The sequence below is a fragment of the Camelina sativa genome, chromosome 9, assembly GCF_030686135.1.
Source record: "Camelina sativa cultivar CO46 ecotype springtype chromosome 9, ASM3068613v1".
NCBI classification, from domain to species: Eukaryota; Viridiplantae; Streptophyta; class Magnoliopsida; order Brassicales; family Brassicaceae; genus Camelina; species Camelina sativa.
This window is the reverse complement of record NC_141888.1, coordinates 6,540,610-6,556,346: the sequence shown is the minus strand read 5'-3', so window position 1 is coordinate 6,556,346 and position 15,737 is coordinate 6,540,610. Positions and strand designations below refer to the sequence as shown.

The window sequence follows — 15,737 nt, the reverse complement described above, 5'->3', positions numbered from 1 at the left end:
AACCACAGAAAAGACATATTGCAATAAATAGTAACATTTTATCAATACTTTCTCCACTATAAAACCTCTTACAAAATCAAAGATTTCACGGGTGAAACGTATTTTTTACACGAAAAACGTAATTTTGAATAAATAAATAAAAAACTTTAGTTACATATTATGTTTGACACAAACAGATATTGGTTACAGGATAATAATTTTACTTATAATACTTTTCTTTAAATTAATTTTTCCCGCACATAGTGCGGGTTGTTACCTAGTACAATACTATGGGAACAGCCAATCTTCGTCGTAGTCTTTCACCTTTTCATGTCGAGATTGAAGTCCTTATCTGGGCTATGCGTTGTATGATTGGAACGGATAACAAATCTCTCGTCTTCCTCACCGACTGCTCTGACTTGGTGAAGATAGTGTCTTCGCCTTCCGAGTAGCCAGCTTTTACGCCTTATTTGGAGGACATACAGGCGGATAAAGAGGAGTTTGTTTCTTTTTCATTACTCTACGTTCCTCGCTCTCAGAATGATAGAGCGGATAATTTAGCGCGACGTGTTCGCTCAGTTCCGCACTTAGTTACCTATGTAAACAATGTTCCTTTGTATTGACTTGTTTGAGCCAATCTTGTATCATGTTGTTGTCAAAAAAGAACTAAATACAGTATAACAAACTTATTGAATAAGTAAATAAGTAAATCTTTCTTATTATATAAAGTATGGTTTCAAAGTTAATCATCAATACAATACGTGTCATACATATCATCTCTATTGATTAGATGTTGAACTGTGTCAAAACATTTTTAATTTTTTTCTCTATAATAAAATTGGAAAATACATATATTTATATATACTGATTTTACAAGTTTTATATCTTTTTCAACTTTTTTTTCCTTATCTAAAAAGAAAAACTAATAAAATAACAAGTTATATATGCTAATTTTACTAATATTCTTGGTAAGTCAGATTTTGACAAGTATCAAACATAATAATAATTTAATTAGCATGGGTATTGATGAATAAATAGTGAATGTTGAAGTTCAAAATAACAATACAAGTTACTTAACATTAATTTAACTGGATTAATTTTTTTTATCGTTGTAATACAATGTTCTCTATTCGTAAGTAAAAACACAAAACTTAAAATGTTTCACAATAATAATATTTTGATACTTTTCACACAAATTAAGAAAACATACATTATTAACATTTGATACCATTTAATTACATCCAAAGTGACTTTGATATTTTACGATGCAGTTCTTTAGGTTAAATTAGTTTTTTTTATACGAAACAATATTTTATATTAATAATCTAAAACTACTTTAATTTTAAAACATACAAATAATTCTAAAACTACACTCGTTGTGAAACGTAAGGATTAAGAATAGTAGAATAGTTTCACTAAAGGTATTTTATAAAATTTAACGCATGTTGTCATAAGTGAAAGCTATATTTTTTTATAACTTGATGAGAATCTTCGTATACTTTATTTCATATTTTTATTTAAAATATCCCCTATATATTAATAGAGAAACATTTTGTTAAAAATGTTGATGTGTCGTTGCTAGAGCGATTTGGAGATTTAATTGCAATTAAGCATCTCAAGATAAACATATTTTTAAAAATAAGTCTTTTGATTATTAAATGTGTCATTAAAACATATAAAAAATCTTTATTTCATTATTATTTACATAAATATGTCAGTAGAATATATAAGGTAATGTTTCTTTCTATTAGTTTTTTAAAATAAAAGACTTCATCAACTATATATAAAAAAATAAAATATAGTTAATAATTTAATTATTATTTTCATAACATATTTAATTATTTAAAGTAAATTACATTTCATAAACTATTAAAAAAAATATTCATCTATTTAACTTTTTGAAATACAAAACTTATTCTCCGATTTTAAAAAATTTGATGACTATTCAAGTACTCCCATTGTTTCACAATAAGTGTCATTTTGACACATTTCACACAAATTAAGAAAATATTAAAATATACATATATGCCCTTATTTAATAAATATTTAATGGTTGAATTGAGTCATAGATTAAGGGTAAATTTAGAAAATCTAATGAAAAATATGCATTCAAAATATAATATAGGGCATTGGAAATGTAAAATGACATTCTTTGTGAAACAAAAATTAAATTCTAAAATGTCACTCTTTATGAAACAAAAGGAATATTTATTAAAAATTAATTCTTACAATAATCGTTAAAATAAATAACATTATCACAATAATTAACATTATTTTCCACATTTCGCGGGTGATATATATTTTTACACAAAATTATTAAATGTAAATTTGAATAAAATAAAAACAATTATGTGTAAAATTATTATTATGACACCATAAATTCTAAATAATAATTTTATTTGTAATAATTTTATTTGAGTCGATTTATCCCGCATATAGTTCGGGTTGTTACCTAGTGCACAACATAGAGAAACTTAACAATGCTGGTTTTTCAATTTTTTCTAATTATGTATTGTTTACATTTTGGATTATTTTTAATATTAACTAAGATATAGATTTGATATGATCTATATATTATTTTAACATATAGATCATATCAATTTATTGTATGCATATATATGTCACGTAATAATTATTTGATATCACTTAATGTTTTTACTCACTTTTTTCCGAAGAGTAGTTTTCAATACATATTATAGCGAACCAGATGCAAGTTTGAATGTTTGATGATGCGGTTGTTGAGTTTGACTATAAATTTGTTAAGTGCTTTGATTTGGTTTCTCTTCTGTTAGTATTTTTTCTTTCTTTTTGTTTTCGTAAGAAACTTTTTGTAATTTGTTTAGATTTTTTTTTTTTGAGAATCTTATATTTTTGTCTTGACTTTATATATCTTGACAATTTTTATATATCTTGACGATTTTAGTTATAATTGAGTTACCGTTACCTACATATATAGAAACCAAGCAAAGGTCATATTGGTGCCAATTAGTATGGGGAGTGATTGGCAAAACTAGATTTAGAGCAATGAACTAGCTATAGAGAGTTCCGATTTGACCATTGGGAAGGTGATGCTTGATGCGTTACAAACTTACAACCTGATAATGCTGAGAAAAGAGTTAAATGTGGTGATGAGTGTCATATCTCTTATGATGATCTTGAATCTAAGCTGCAAAGAACTGACTTAATATTCTTATAAATCTAATCTTTTGTTTTTGTTATGAAAAGGATATGAAAATTATAAATAACATGTGATTATTATTCTTGTTGATCGAAATCAATTTCTAGTTTCCATTGATGCATTTCTAAACAAATTTTCGATTTCATATAATATTAAATATTCAATATATTCTTGTTTTTTTTGTTTCGATTTCTGAGTCTTTCAAATCTGGCCATAGATTTACCAAAATTTTTAGACAAATCTTCTATAAGTTAAAAATATAGATTCTTAACATTATATATATATATACATTTCACTTAAAGTATTCAAAAATAAAAACTCAGAAGGACTTGAATTCATAAATTTGGTATCAAATTAAGGAAACTAAAGAAATATTGGGTCATTCTGTAAAATTAACAAAATCTTGGGGTAGCAAATCAAAATTTCCCAAGTCTCCTCCTCGCATTGCCTTGTTTATTTTGATAACAAAAAAGCCCCTCTCTCTCTCTCCTCTCTTCTCTCTTCTCTCAGCTATTCCACAGCTCCTTCAAACCCTAACGCCGAGACCAGTCGCTATCAGCGACGTTGTGATTCTCTGAGCAATTCCTGAACATCTCCGGCGAACAATCTCCGCCGCGGATTTTTTATCATCATTGACGATCTCTTTCCCTCCGTCACTACTTTTTTTTTTGTCCTCGCTCCAATTTCTTCCCCGAATGTTCCATCCATTGCTTTTGATTTAGGCTTTCGCCGTCGTGTTAGCCTGAATCCGAATTTTTTGGTCTGTAAAGAAGAGCGAACAGAGTCATTGATTAAGAGAACCTGTAAGATTTATTTTCCCGTTTCTGATTAAAATTTTCTGAAGCTCGCTAGGTTTGTTTAAACCCTAAGTTTCTTATGCTTTTTGCTGTTAGTCTTCTGAAGTTATATTAATTGGTTAGTGTTTTCGAGTTGTTGTGAGAATTAGGACGGTTTAATCAATAGTATAGGCGAATCATGAATCTGTGATCTCGAGAGAGGTAACTGTTGCTTTGAAATCACTAAGGGGAAGATGAGATATAGGTAGTTTTTGTTGAGGATTGATTGCAAATTAGATCGTTTAGGGTTTCTTTGTTGTGTTAATCTTTGTTTGTTGTGTGTGCAATAATCTGATGGTGGATACCAATTTGTATCAGCGTTTTGTATGAAGAGATAAGGAAGCTCTGCGTTATTGAAGTGGTTTCATGGAACTTTCTGTTTCCTCTCCAAAGCAAAGTGTGTTATCTCCACCTGAGTGTATGAGTGACCCTGAGGAGGAGCATGAGATCAGCGAGGAGGAGGATGACGATCGCAACCATAAGCACCGAAGGAAAGAAGAGGCGAGGTCTCAGTCCTTGGAACAAGATTCTTCAGATCAGGGGTTCTCACGACCATACAGGAAAAATTATAGACATAATGAAAATGGGAATTCGTTTAGTGAACAAGAAAAGCGGCCTTTTGGGGCAGGATCAGGGCAACGTGTACAGTATGATAATCAAAGAATGAGGTCGAATCCAATGTTTTCAAGGGACTCTGGTCCTGGTAGAGGTAGAGGAAACTATGGTTCTTGGGCCCAGCGTGATTCCAGATTTAATCCTGTTGATCTCTCATCTCATATGGTTCAAGTCGGGTCTATGGCCCCCAATATGTTTGGAGGAAGGGGACTAGCTGGTGTTTCAGCTGCTCAGAGTGCACCATGGCCTGCTTTTGGAATGATTCCTGGAGTTCCAAATGGTGGCTTGGATGGTTTCCATCACTTACAAGGTTCCCTAAGACCTCCCTTAAATGCTCCACTCAGCATGGGTATTCCTCGACAGCGATGCAGAGACTTTGAGGAACGTGGTTTCTGCCTCAGAGGGGACATGTGTCCAATGGAGCATGGGATGAATCGTATTGTTGTTGACGATGTTCAGGTATGTTTTCTTGATTAATTTTGCCTTTAGTGGTTTTAGATTTATCTAGAAAACACAATATAACCTAGAGTGTTTACTAGATATTTGATAACTATTTGCATGATCCTCCACTGAGCTGGAATATCAGCACATCTATGTTTCTTGCATATGTTGCTAGTAGTATGACCACTTTACTCCCTTCAATAGTACTTCTCAGTGATGTTGAGGTTAAGTTCTTTAATGTGTTCAGCAGTAGCTTTTACCTGGCGTGATAATAGTATGACCATTTTACTCCCTTCAATAGTAGTTCTCAGTGATGTTGAATTAAGTTCTTTAATGTATTCAGCATTTGCTTTACCTGGCATGACTCTCAGAAACAGCCAAACTCCATTCTGATTCTTGGATGCATGTTAATGATATATTGAAATCATGGTTGTTGAACTGCAAATACTTTGTACTGCATGATAAATTTCTTATAGTTACCATTTTATTACTTCTCTAAGTGATTAATTTTTCTTCATTTTCCAATTGTGCAGAGTCTATCACAGTTTAACCTTCCTGTTTCAGTCCCTGGTGCACCTCATCTGGCAGCTTCTTCCAAACCGGTGACTGCACAATTTGGGGGTGCTAATTTCATGAATGCTAAAGGAGCTCATGGGAGGATTAACGAGGTTGGAATGACTGTTGATGGTTTGGGTTATGGGGATGCATATCCTAGTGCTGGTGGAACTGATTTTTATGATCCTGATCAACCTTTGTGGAATAACAGTACTGGTGAAACGTCAGGTGCAATATCTACTCTAAATTCTCATGGGATTGATGAGAATGTAGCTCCAGTGGATGACAATAACCAAGATGGCGCTGAAAATGGATGTGGTATTCGAGATTCTAGAAGCACAAGTCAATCAGTTTGGGGAAGAATGCGTGGTTCTAATAGTCAAGCAAATTCGAAAGAGAAAACTGATGCAGTATTAAATTCATCAGCTGGTCTTGAAGATCAATTAAAGGAGGTCTCAGTTAATATATCCCGACATGGTAAACAAAATTATGTCGGTGAAAGTGTCACAAAAGTTGTTGATTCATCAAATACTTCAAATGATGCAATGAACAATACAAGGAAAGCAACTCAAAAGGCAATGCGGACTCTATTTGTGAATAATGTTCCCCACGAGAGCAACAGAAGGGACCTCATTCTTGCCCATTTTCAGAAGTTTGGGAAAGTTATTGATATTCACATCCCATTAAATAGTGAGCGAGCATTTGTGCAATTCTCGAAACGTGAAGAAGCTGAATCTGCTCTCAGGGCTCCTGATGCTGTGATGGGTAACCGCTTTATTAAACTTTGGTGGGCAAATAGAGATAGTATACCTGATAATGGCTTGTCCACTGGCAATGGTGCTTCTATGAAGGGTCGTGGTATGACTGCTTCTGGAGGGCAGAACCAGCTTCCGATTGCTGCAGCTTTGAAAAGCAACCATGTAAATTCCATGGCAAAGGGTCCTGCCTTTCACACTGGTGGAGCTCCATCCTCCTCTGAACAGTCTAAGCCTGTGGTGGCTACTAGTGGTCCCAAGGTTACGCTGCTTCAGCGGAAGAAAGCAGACACTCTTGAGCAGTTGAAGGAGACACTTCGGAAAAAACAGGAAATGTTGGAGCAGAAGCGTAACGAGTACCGCAAAAAATTGGCGACACTTGAAAAACAAGTACGACCAAGTAACGAAATCCCTTTCCATTCTTTTATTCAATTCCGATAATACCTATTCAAAAGAGAATAACAATTTTGCAATCACTATAATTCTAGAAAGTTAAGCAGAAGTAGAAGTTAAGGTTCTGCAAATTTGAATCTCAGAGGTGTCTTTTGGAAATTGAAGTAGTGTACAGTGCTAGATAAGTGCAAACCTTATTTCTGATTTTATTATAGCATTTAGTTTGGTTCACAAAGATTTGAGTAGACATATGTGCGTCGTGATATATTTATTTTTGCTTAGGATGTCTTCAGCTAATGACCTTGTCTTACTAAATATCGCATAGATGCAAATGAAATTATTTACTTGATCAACATTAATATCATCTTGCGCTAATCTTCTCAGGGTACGGTTGTCAAGGGCGAGGAAGCAGATGAGCCAGATGCTAAGCGCGCTAAAGTAGACGCAGCCTCTGATTCCGGTGCTGCTATTGCATCACCAAAAACAGAGTCATCAACAGATAAGAGAGTGCCTATCCAGAAACCACTTTCCACTTGCAAGCTAAGCACAGAAACACCATCTCCTGATTCAAAAAACCTGAAGCAGAGACCTTATTCGTATACCACAAGTTTGAAAGCTCCTATGGCAAATAGGTATAAGTTGGATAACCGCACCACGACCATCAAAGTTGTTCCTCCTTTGCCAACTGGGTTAGCTGATGTATGTCCCATTTCCCTTTTTCTTCTTTATGAATGTGCAAAACTTTCTCACTTTCGATATTAAATAGGCTAAATACTATTAAATTCCACCCGGATTATTAAGTATTTGAGGGACTTACGATGCTTTGAACTATTTTTTACTTCCAGGTGGCTGTCTTAAAGGAACATTTTTCTTCTTATGGCGAAGTCTCAAAAGTGGAACTGGAAGACAATGTGTCCATTGATAGTGGCAAGGACCATGAAACAGATAACGAAAACCGTGCAGCTTGTGTCACATTTTTGAAACGCAGCGCAGCCGAGAAAGCATTAGCTAATGCAAAGTGTTGGCAAGAACACATGTTGCAGCTTGTGTGGGTAACACGTCAAAGCAGCAGAGAGAGCAATAATAACAGCAAAAGCAAGTGCGCTTCTAATGACCCAAAACCAGCAGATGAAGTCAAGACCTCCTCTACAGAAAAACTAGAGAATACAAATGTTTCTGAAGACAACGACAGTACTTTGGATAAACAAGAGACCAAAGAAAGCGACAACGATAACAATAAAAGTAACCACGAGTCCATCGAAGGAGCTTCTGAGGCGATTGTAGCTACAGGAACCGATGAAGATCAGTCTGAACAAATCCGTGAGTGAGGTAATCTTTTTGTCTCAGAAGCATATCTTTTGATCTTGGGATCTGGTATTAGTGATCTTTTTCTCCGTTTTAGGCTATTTAGCCAATTCGTGAGACGTTAATATTTGTTGGTAGCAAAAGATATATCTAAGTAATTTTATTTTTTCCTTTTTTCGATAGTAGAATGTGAAAAAGAAAAGAGAGAAAAGAGAAGACAGAAAAAAAAAAGTGTATTGTTACATTTGGCCTTCCAAGAACATTTGGTTGGGTCTTTGTATCAGCAGATCTTTGTGTTTTTTCCCCCAGTTATTTAGCTGCTATAACAATTTCGATTCTGTTGTATATAGTCTTGGACATTTTGATCCCTAGTTCGTTTAATCTATAGTGGAGGAGAAATCTGGTTCGGAAGCCGTTTTGAAAGTTATATGCAATGTTAGGTAGACTTGTATTCTTTTTTCTTTCTAGGATTGGAATCTTCAAGCTACGGTGTAGTGTATTTGTTTTCGTTCAATTTTAACATTTATAAAGGAACAGTTAGTTGTAAACAAAATTCAATATTTGTAAATAATTTTATGCATCTCAAGCATTTACAACTGGTTGAATTTGGAAAGTTATTGCTTTGTTCCAACAGCAGACTTTCTAGCAACTGACTGTACCACTCAGTGACTCAAAACATGAAAATTACACTTGCCGAACCGCCGAAGGAAGCAAGACTATGAAAATATCCGGTTTCACATTCTCATATGTTTGTACTAAAAGTTGGTACTTGGTATGATGGTGTGTTTTCCGAGAATGGTCCTAGGTATTTGGATGGGCAATATTTAATGCAAATATCTCGGATGCGAATTTCCGACCTTAATGCAAATTTCTGGCCAAAGCGAGGATATGGAACCAAAATATCATATATTTAGGGATACTTAAATGCATTGATAAATGTTATAACTTTACATAAATGATCCGATCAAACTCTATTTTCCGGGGACGAAGTTGGTGGCGAAAGCCCAAGCATTGTTAGCCACAGGGTCTGCGATATGATCGAACAGGTTCTCGATCGGACCTTTACCCGTAACAATGGCTTGAACAAAGAATCCAAACATTGAGAACATTGCAAGACGACCGTTCTTGAGCTCCTTCACCTTCAATTCGGAGAAAGCCTCTGGATCCTCTGCTAGGTTCAACGGGTCAAACGCCCCGCCTGGGTAAAGCGGGTCAAGTCCTTCACCAAGAGGACCACCTCCGATTCTGTATCCTTCAATGAAACCCATGAGCACAACTTGACATGCCCAGATAGCCAATATGCTTTGCGCATGGATCAAGTTAGGGTTTCCTAGGTAGTCAAGCCCTCCTTCTGAGAAGATCTGAGATCCCGCCTTGAACCACACGGCTTCACCGAATTTGACTCCGTTTTTGGAGAGGATCTCCGGGAAGGTGCAGCCCAAAGCACCCAACATTGCCCATCTACTGTGGATTACTTCGAGCTCACGGTTCTTTGCGAATGTTTCTGGATCAGCAGAGAGACCGGCTGTATCCCAGCCATAGTCTCCAGGGTATTCTCCTGTTAGGTATGATGGTGTGTTTTCCGAGAATGGTCCTAGGTATTTGGGACGGTCTGGTCCGTACCTGTCACAAGTTTTTCTTGTTAGATGCTAAAATTAAATGGGTTGGTGATTGATTTAGGCATTTAGCTATACTAGAAATGAGGAAACAAAAACTAATGGGTCGTTAAAATATATCCAAAGAACCTAGCTAAACCGAATTCGAATAAACCATAATTCAAGTGTATTTTCATTTTTTTTTTTGTTTAATGAAAAGTCTAATCTTGAACCGAAACCAATCTTTAGTAGTTTCACTTTTAATTGTTTACTACCATGTTAAAATGGAAAATCTCTTATCTAGAAAAACAAAGATGAGTGAAAGAGAGAGGGATTAGGGATGGAACCAGATGCTCTGAGGAGTAGACTTGACGGTACGACGCATGACGATACGACCACCGCCGTTGGAGGATCCAACTTTGCGGAGGAGATCGTTGGATGGCTTTAGAGCCGTTTGGCCGGCGAAAGAAGAGTGTTGGATTGCTGAGGTGGCCATTGCTTCTTCTAGACAAAAATAAGTGAGATGAGATGTTGTTGGTGTTATGTTAGTGAGTTGGAGACTTCGATTTTATATTAGTGTTCATTTTGTAGGAAAATTGGCATATAGACAGGTCAGTGAGTTTTGATTGGTTGGATTTGGATTTCCACAAACTCAACTTCAAGTGCAGGAGATATAGAGGTTATGGTTCTGCCATGTGGCAGAGAAGATCTTGTGGGGTGAGCGAAATATATAAAAACCCAACAGGATAATGTACTCATGCTATCTCGCTTATTGGCTATCGTCTATTGGTTATGCTTGCGATTGCCATGATAACAATTATTATTATTATTATTATTATTTTTTTTTTCCTTCAGAAGATATATAAATTACTAGATTAGATTAGGATTCGTTCGATGCACGGGTTTTAGAAATGTCTACTTAAATAAAATTTTAAAAGAATATATATTTTGTAAATGAAATATATTTTCTAGAAATAAATAAATAAATAGTTTTAGCTAGAGATAAGGTTTTACTTTAATACACTGATATATTTTTATATTTTAAAATTATTATTATAATTATTTCAACAATCTAAAGCTATATTATCAGCCACCAAAATATTTTTTATACATTAATCATTACAAATATTATTACGGGAGGATTATTACGGGAGGTCAAATCTAGGGACCAAGCAGAGGAGTAGCTAGTCAACCAAGGACCAATATTATCAAATTTCAAAAACGTTCCACAACTTATTCATGTTTTATATGGAGTTAACCCGTCAAAACTACATATTATTAGAATCCACATACAATTTTACTCTATTTTTTTACCACTAATTATATGTTCTTACATCCAAAAATATTTTATTGTTAAAGTTTGCTCTTTATCACAACCTATAAAATGACTTTGTGAACAAATCAAATTAATTGTTGTTTATTTACTTTCAATTTGACGTAGTTCCTTTTCACCACTAAAATTTATTTGTGACAGTTTGTATAACCACTAAAATATTTCTTTCAAATTGTTTACTCAAAAAGTATTGTGGAATAAGAAAAAAATATATACATGATTGCAATGAGTTTATGACCAACCCAATAAAATTTGAGAAATTGAAAGATAGTTAATTTGACATAATAAAAATAAAAATTGAAAATTATAAGCACAATGATATTATATTCTTAGATAATTTAGAGATATAAAATATAAACTAAAAAAAACAATTTAAAAATACTACAACATTAAAAGAAATTTAAGAAAAAAATAAATATTGATCTTACATATCCTTAACTAAAGAAAAAAAAATTCAGAATAATATAAACAGGAATATTTTAAAATCATCACGAATTTCTAATAAGAAATCAAATTTAACTAAATAATATAACTAAAATCTAAAAATACTGCAACATAATTAAATTAAAATATTAAAAAGAAAGAATAAACAAATATTGATAGTTAATAGGTTTAAAAATTTTTCTTTTTAATTTTTAGTTTTTGTTAGTAAATTTAAAATTGACACATGTCAACATCTTATCAATACAGGTAACACGTATCACAATCTTATTAATTTTGACATCACTTTTTATATAATAAGATACGGATAGGGTCATTACAGACAAATCTTTGCTATTAGCCAAGATGGGCATTACTTAGACATAGAAAATTGATTATCTTAAACTACTAAACGAATAAGTCAAATATAAACTCAGGACAACCGAGCCATAGAGTTCTTTAACATAAGAAGAAGCTCCTCATCCTCGAATACTTTATGTAGCCAAGACGGATAACCCAATGCGCCACATATGAGTGAACCCTTGAATCCATAGTTATATTTTGTGCGATGAGAGTGACTTACTCGTAGAAACCTGATAAGCCCCATCAGATCTATATTAGGAGAAAGAGCAAGGAAGGAACATCACATGTGGAGCAATAGTGGAGCACGTGCGGATTGATTTGTTACTTGGAGTATATAAACATTTGTAAAATGAGTTTGTTGGTTATGTTGATTGTGAGGGAACAGAGTTGTGTGTGGCTTTGAGGGAGACGGTTATGATCTAGCTGCGTCTAGAGGCCTTTCTGGTTCTTGTTACGTTGTATCGTTGAGTGATTCAGATAATAAAAAGGAGAGTTTCTTTTTCTTATCAAATGGTTCGATCGTGATCTGAGATCGAATCGAACGCTGAAGGAGTTAGGTTTACGCAAACTGGATTCAAGAAGACGATTGGGAATATGGTTATGTCACCGATTCGCGAGTTACCAGCAGAGGAGGGAAATTTACGAGAGGTTCACCGATATGGGAAACAAGATTTGTCGATCAGAATCGCGAATCGATTCAAAGTTGGATGTATTATGGATGGAGCTGGGTACCAAAATTGAAAGTCAAGAGCCACAATTGGTAGATCTGGGAAGGAAGATGGATTTGCTGCTTCACGCTTTACCTGGGAAAGAGACCACAAAAGAAATTGGAGGATCGAGCAATTCCAGAATCATCGCACCCCAGGATCAAACAAATCAGGTACAAAATTATTTCTCAGAACCTTGCCGTAGTATGATTAGGCCAAGGATCAGAGAGAACTTGTTAAAGAATGTGGAGATGGCAGTATTTGAGGGGATTGGTACCTATGGTTGGATCGCCACTGTTGAAAGATTTTTCAGAACATGAGGATATAACGATGCAGAGAAGTTGGCGTTGGTAGCAGTGAGCTTACAAGGCGAAGCTCTCAGTTGGTATAATTGGGAAATTAACAGACGAGAATTTGCGAGTTGGGAACAGTTTAAAACAAGCTTGTTGTTGCGTTTTGGAAATTTGAAGGTCAGAGGTCCAAGTCAATGCTTGTTCTGTATCAAACAAGCAGGTTCCATTGCTGATTATGTGCAGAGATTGAAGACTTATCATCAAAAGTGTCAGGATTGGATTATAAGAAGTTAGAAGGGATCTTTTTGAATGGTTTAACACAGGAGATGCAGGAATTGGTACATATACAAAAACCGAGAAATCTTCCTGAAATGGTAGTTGAGGCACGAGCTATGGAGTCCAATATTATCAGAAGGGTCGTTCAAAAAAAGTTATTACTGGCTAATAAGGAGAACAAGGAGACAAGTGGACCAGAATATAAAAGTAACACTTATCACAACAATAACAACTGGAAGATGAAGCCTGTTTACACTGAGACCTTACAAGCTCCTGAGAAGCAGACAGTGAGAACAGAACAAAGACCTAGAAGACATAATTCAAACAGTGAATTGGATGAGAAAAGAAGGAAAGGACTTTGTTTTAAATGTGATGGACCTTGGTCAAAGACTCATAACTGTCCTAATAAGGAATTACGAATCTTGACTGTGTTTAATGGGTATGAAGTAGAAGTACTAGAAGGAGAAAGAGAAGAAGCAGACTTGGAGGAACCTACCGGTGAGTGTATGGCCTTATCCTTCTCGTCGTATAGAGGCATATCTTCCCATTTAACAACCAAGGTCAGGGGAACTGTGGGAAAAACTGATGTGCGTGTCATGCTGGATAGTGGTGCATCACACAATTATATCTCCCCAGCAGCAGTTAAGAAGTTAAGACTGAAGTGTAGAGAGGACCCAAACCTAAAAAAATCATACTGGGAACTGGTATAATAGTACATGGAATAAGGGTTTGTGAGAGAGTTACCTTTTCAGTTCAATGGTTGGAGTTCACCACAGACTTTGTGGTATTAGAACTAGGTAATCTCGATATCATTTTGGGCGTGTTTTGGTTGAGTACCTTGGGTGATTGCAGTGTGAACTGGCAGAAGAATGAGATGTCTTTCTTATATAAAGACAGGATAGTTACCTTAAAAGGAGAACCAGACTTATACAGTTCAAAGCTATCCTCGAAATCACTGTCTAGTGGATTTTCGGTTAATAAGAAAGGAGTGGAGGTAGCATTATGTAGCCAGCAAATGAATCAAGGAGCCTTACAACCGTTAGATGTGGACATTCAAACAGTGCTATCAAGGTTCGAGAAGGTGTTTGATGTTCCTACTGACTTACCACCTATTAGGGGCAGGGAACATTCGATCTCCTTGTTACCTGGGAATAATGCTATCAACGTTAGACCTTATCGATACCCACATGCACAAAAGGAGGTTATGGAGAAAATGGTGAAGGAGATGTTATCATCGGGGATCATACGACGAAGTCAGAGTCCTTTTTCAAGTCCAGTGCTTTTGGTTAAAAAAAAAGATGACAGTTGGAGATTCTGCGTTGATTATAGAGCCTTAAACAGAGCAACAGTGGCTGATTATAGAGCCTTACCAATGATTGATCAGCTATTAGATGAGTTAAATGGGTCAGTCATATTTTCAAAACTGGATCTTCGTGCTGGTTATCATCAGATTAGGATGAAGGAAGAAGATGTTCCAAAAACAGCATTTAGAACTCACAATGGCCACTATGAGTTTCTAGTAATGCCTTTTGGATTGACTAATGCTCCTGCGACTTTCCAAGCTTTGATGAATGAGCTATTTCGACCGTATCTCAAGAAATTCATACTTGTGTTCTTCGATGATATCTTGATTTACAGTTCGACAAGAGAGAAGCATGTGGAGCATCTAACAGTTGTTATGGAGATCTTGGAGAAACATCAGTTGTTTGCTAATAAGAAAAAATGTTTGTTTGGTCAGAAACAAGTGGACTACTTAGGCCATATCATTTTGCAGGAGGGGGTGTCCACAGACCCGGAAAAGACAAAGGCCATGGCACAATGGGTGACCCCAAAGTCAGTGAAGGACTTGCGAGGATTTCTTGGACTAACAAGATATTATAGGAGATTTATCAAAGGATATGGGGTGTTAGCAAGGCCTTTGACAGACCTGTTGAGGAAAGACAGTTTTGAATGGTCTTTGGATGCTCAGTTGGCCTTTGACAGATTGAAGAAAGCAATGTCAACTGCTCCAGTCTTAGCATTACCTGATTTCGAAGAGATTTTTACGGTGGAGGCTGATGCATTTGGTTTTGGCTTAGGGGCAGTATTGATGCAAAATAAAAGACCAATTGCGTTTTTTAGTCATGGCTTAACAGCTAAAGAGCAACTCAAACCGGTTTATGAAAGAGAATTGATGGCAATAGTCTTGTCTATCCAAAAATGGAAGCATTAGTTATTTGGGAGGCATTTTGTAGTGCATACAGACCAGAAAAGTCTGAAATTCTTATTAGACCAAAGAGAAGTGACGATGGATTATCAGAAGTGGTTAATCAAGTTGCTGAATTATGATTTTAAAATCATATACAAGCCATGAGTTGAGAACACTGCAGCGGATGGTTTATCACGAATGACTTAACCTGATGGAGTGTTGTTGTCTCATTCGCTTATGGCTTTGACAGTGCCAACAGTGTTACAAATCCATGACATATACGAAGAAATAGACAAGGATGCAGACTTGCAAAGGGAAGTGCAAAACTGCTTATCAAAACAATCAACACAGTTGAAATTTTCAGTGAGGAATGGAAGGTTATGGTACAAAAATAGATTGGTTTTGCCAAAACAATCAAAGTTCATTCCATTGATATTGAGTGAGTATCACAATGGACTGTTAGGAGGACATTCAGGTGTATTAAAAACAGTAAAAAAGATTCCAC

At 35.3% G+C, this 15,737-nt stretch overlaps 2 protein-coding genes across 4 annotated transcripts; one reads left to right on the top strand and one right to left on the bottom strand.

The window, feature by feature from the left end:
* The first annotated feature begins 3,598 nt into the window (after positions 1-3,598).
* LOC104715061 (zinc finger CCCH domain-containing protein 41) lies at positions 3,599-8,402 on the top strand. 3 transcript variants are annotated; one of them, XM_087467065.1, is made up of 6 exons: positions 3,599-3,960; positions 4,312-5,067; positions 5,583-6,749; positions 7,137-7,451; positions 7,598-8,081; positions 8,244-8,402. In XM_087467065.1, the coding sequence occupies exons 2-5, from the start codon at positions 4,360-4,362 to the stop codon at positions 8,078-8,080; spliced, it is 2,673 nt and encodes an 890-aa protein (XP_087323191.1). In that variant the 5' UTR covers positions 3,599-3,960; positions 4,312-4,359; the 3' UTR covers position 8,081; positions 8,244-8,402. The 3 variants fall into 3 exon arrangements, 1 of the variants encoding a protein (XP_087323191.1); XR_015566852.1 differs by having other exon boundaries at positions 3,601-3,960; positions 5,583-6,759; XR_015566851.1 differs by having other exon boundaries at positions 5,583-6,759; positions 7,598-8,402.
* A 544-nt stretch (positions 8,403-8,946) lies between these two features.
* Positions 8,947-10,375, bottom strand: LOC104710611 (chlorophyll a-b binding protein 2.4, chloroplastic). The gene is made up of 2 exons (XM_087467066.1): positions 10,000-10,375; positions 8,947-9,680 (listed from the first exon to the last, which is right to left on the bottom strand). The coding sequence occupies exons 1-2, from the start codon at positions 10,146-10,148 to the stop codon at positions 9,029-9,031; spliced, it is 801 nt and encodes a 266-aa protein (XP_087323192.1). The 5' UTR covers positions 10,149-10,375; the 3' UTR covers positions 8,947-9,028.
* Positions 10,376-15,737: the final 5,362 nt, after the last annotated feature.

Coding starts and splice junctions, on each gene's coding strand:
- LOC104710611 (XM_087467066.1), bottom strand. CDS start 10,148: ATGGCCACCTCAGCAATCCAACACTCTTCTTTCGCCGGCCAAACGGCT. Junction 9,681..9,999: donor TCTACTCCTCAGAGCATCTG/GTTCCATCCCTA, acceptor AACTTGTGACAG/GTACGGACCAGACCGTCCCA.
- LOC104715061 (XM_087467065.1), top strand. CDS start 4,360: ATGGAACTTTCTGTTTCCTCTCCAAAGCAAAGTGTGTTATCTCCACCT. Junction 5,068..5,582: donor TTGTTGTTGACGATGTTCAG/GTATGTTTTCTT, acceptor CCAATTGTGCAG/AGTCTATCACAGTTTAACCT. Junction 6,750..7,136: donor TGGCGACACTTGAAAAACAA/GTACGACCAAGT, acceptor TAATCTTCTCAG/GGTACGGTTGTCAAGGGCGA.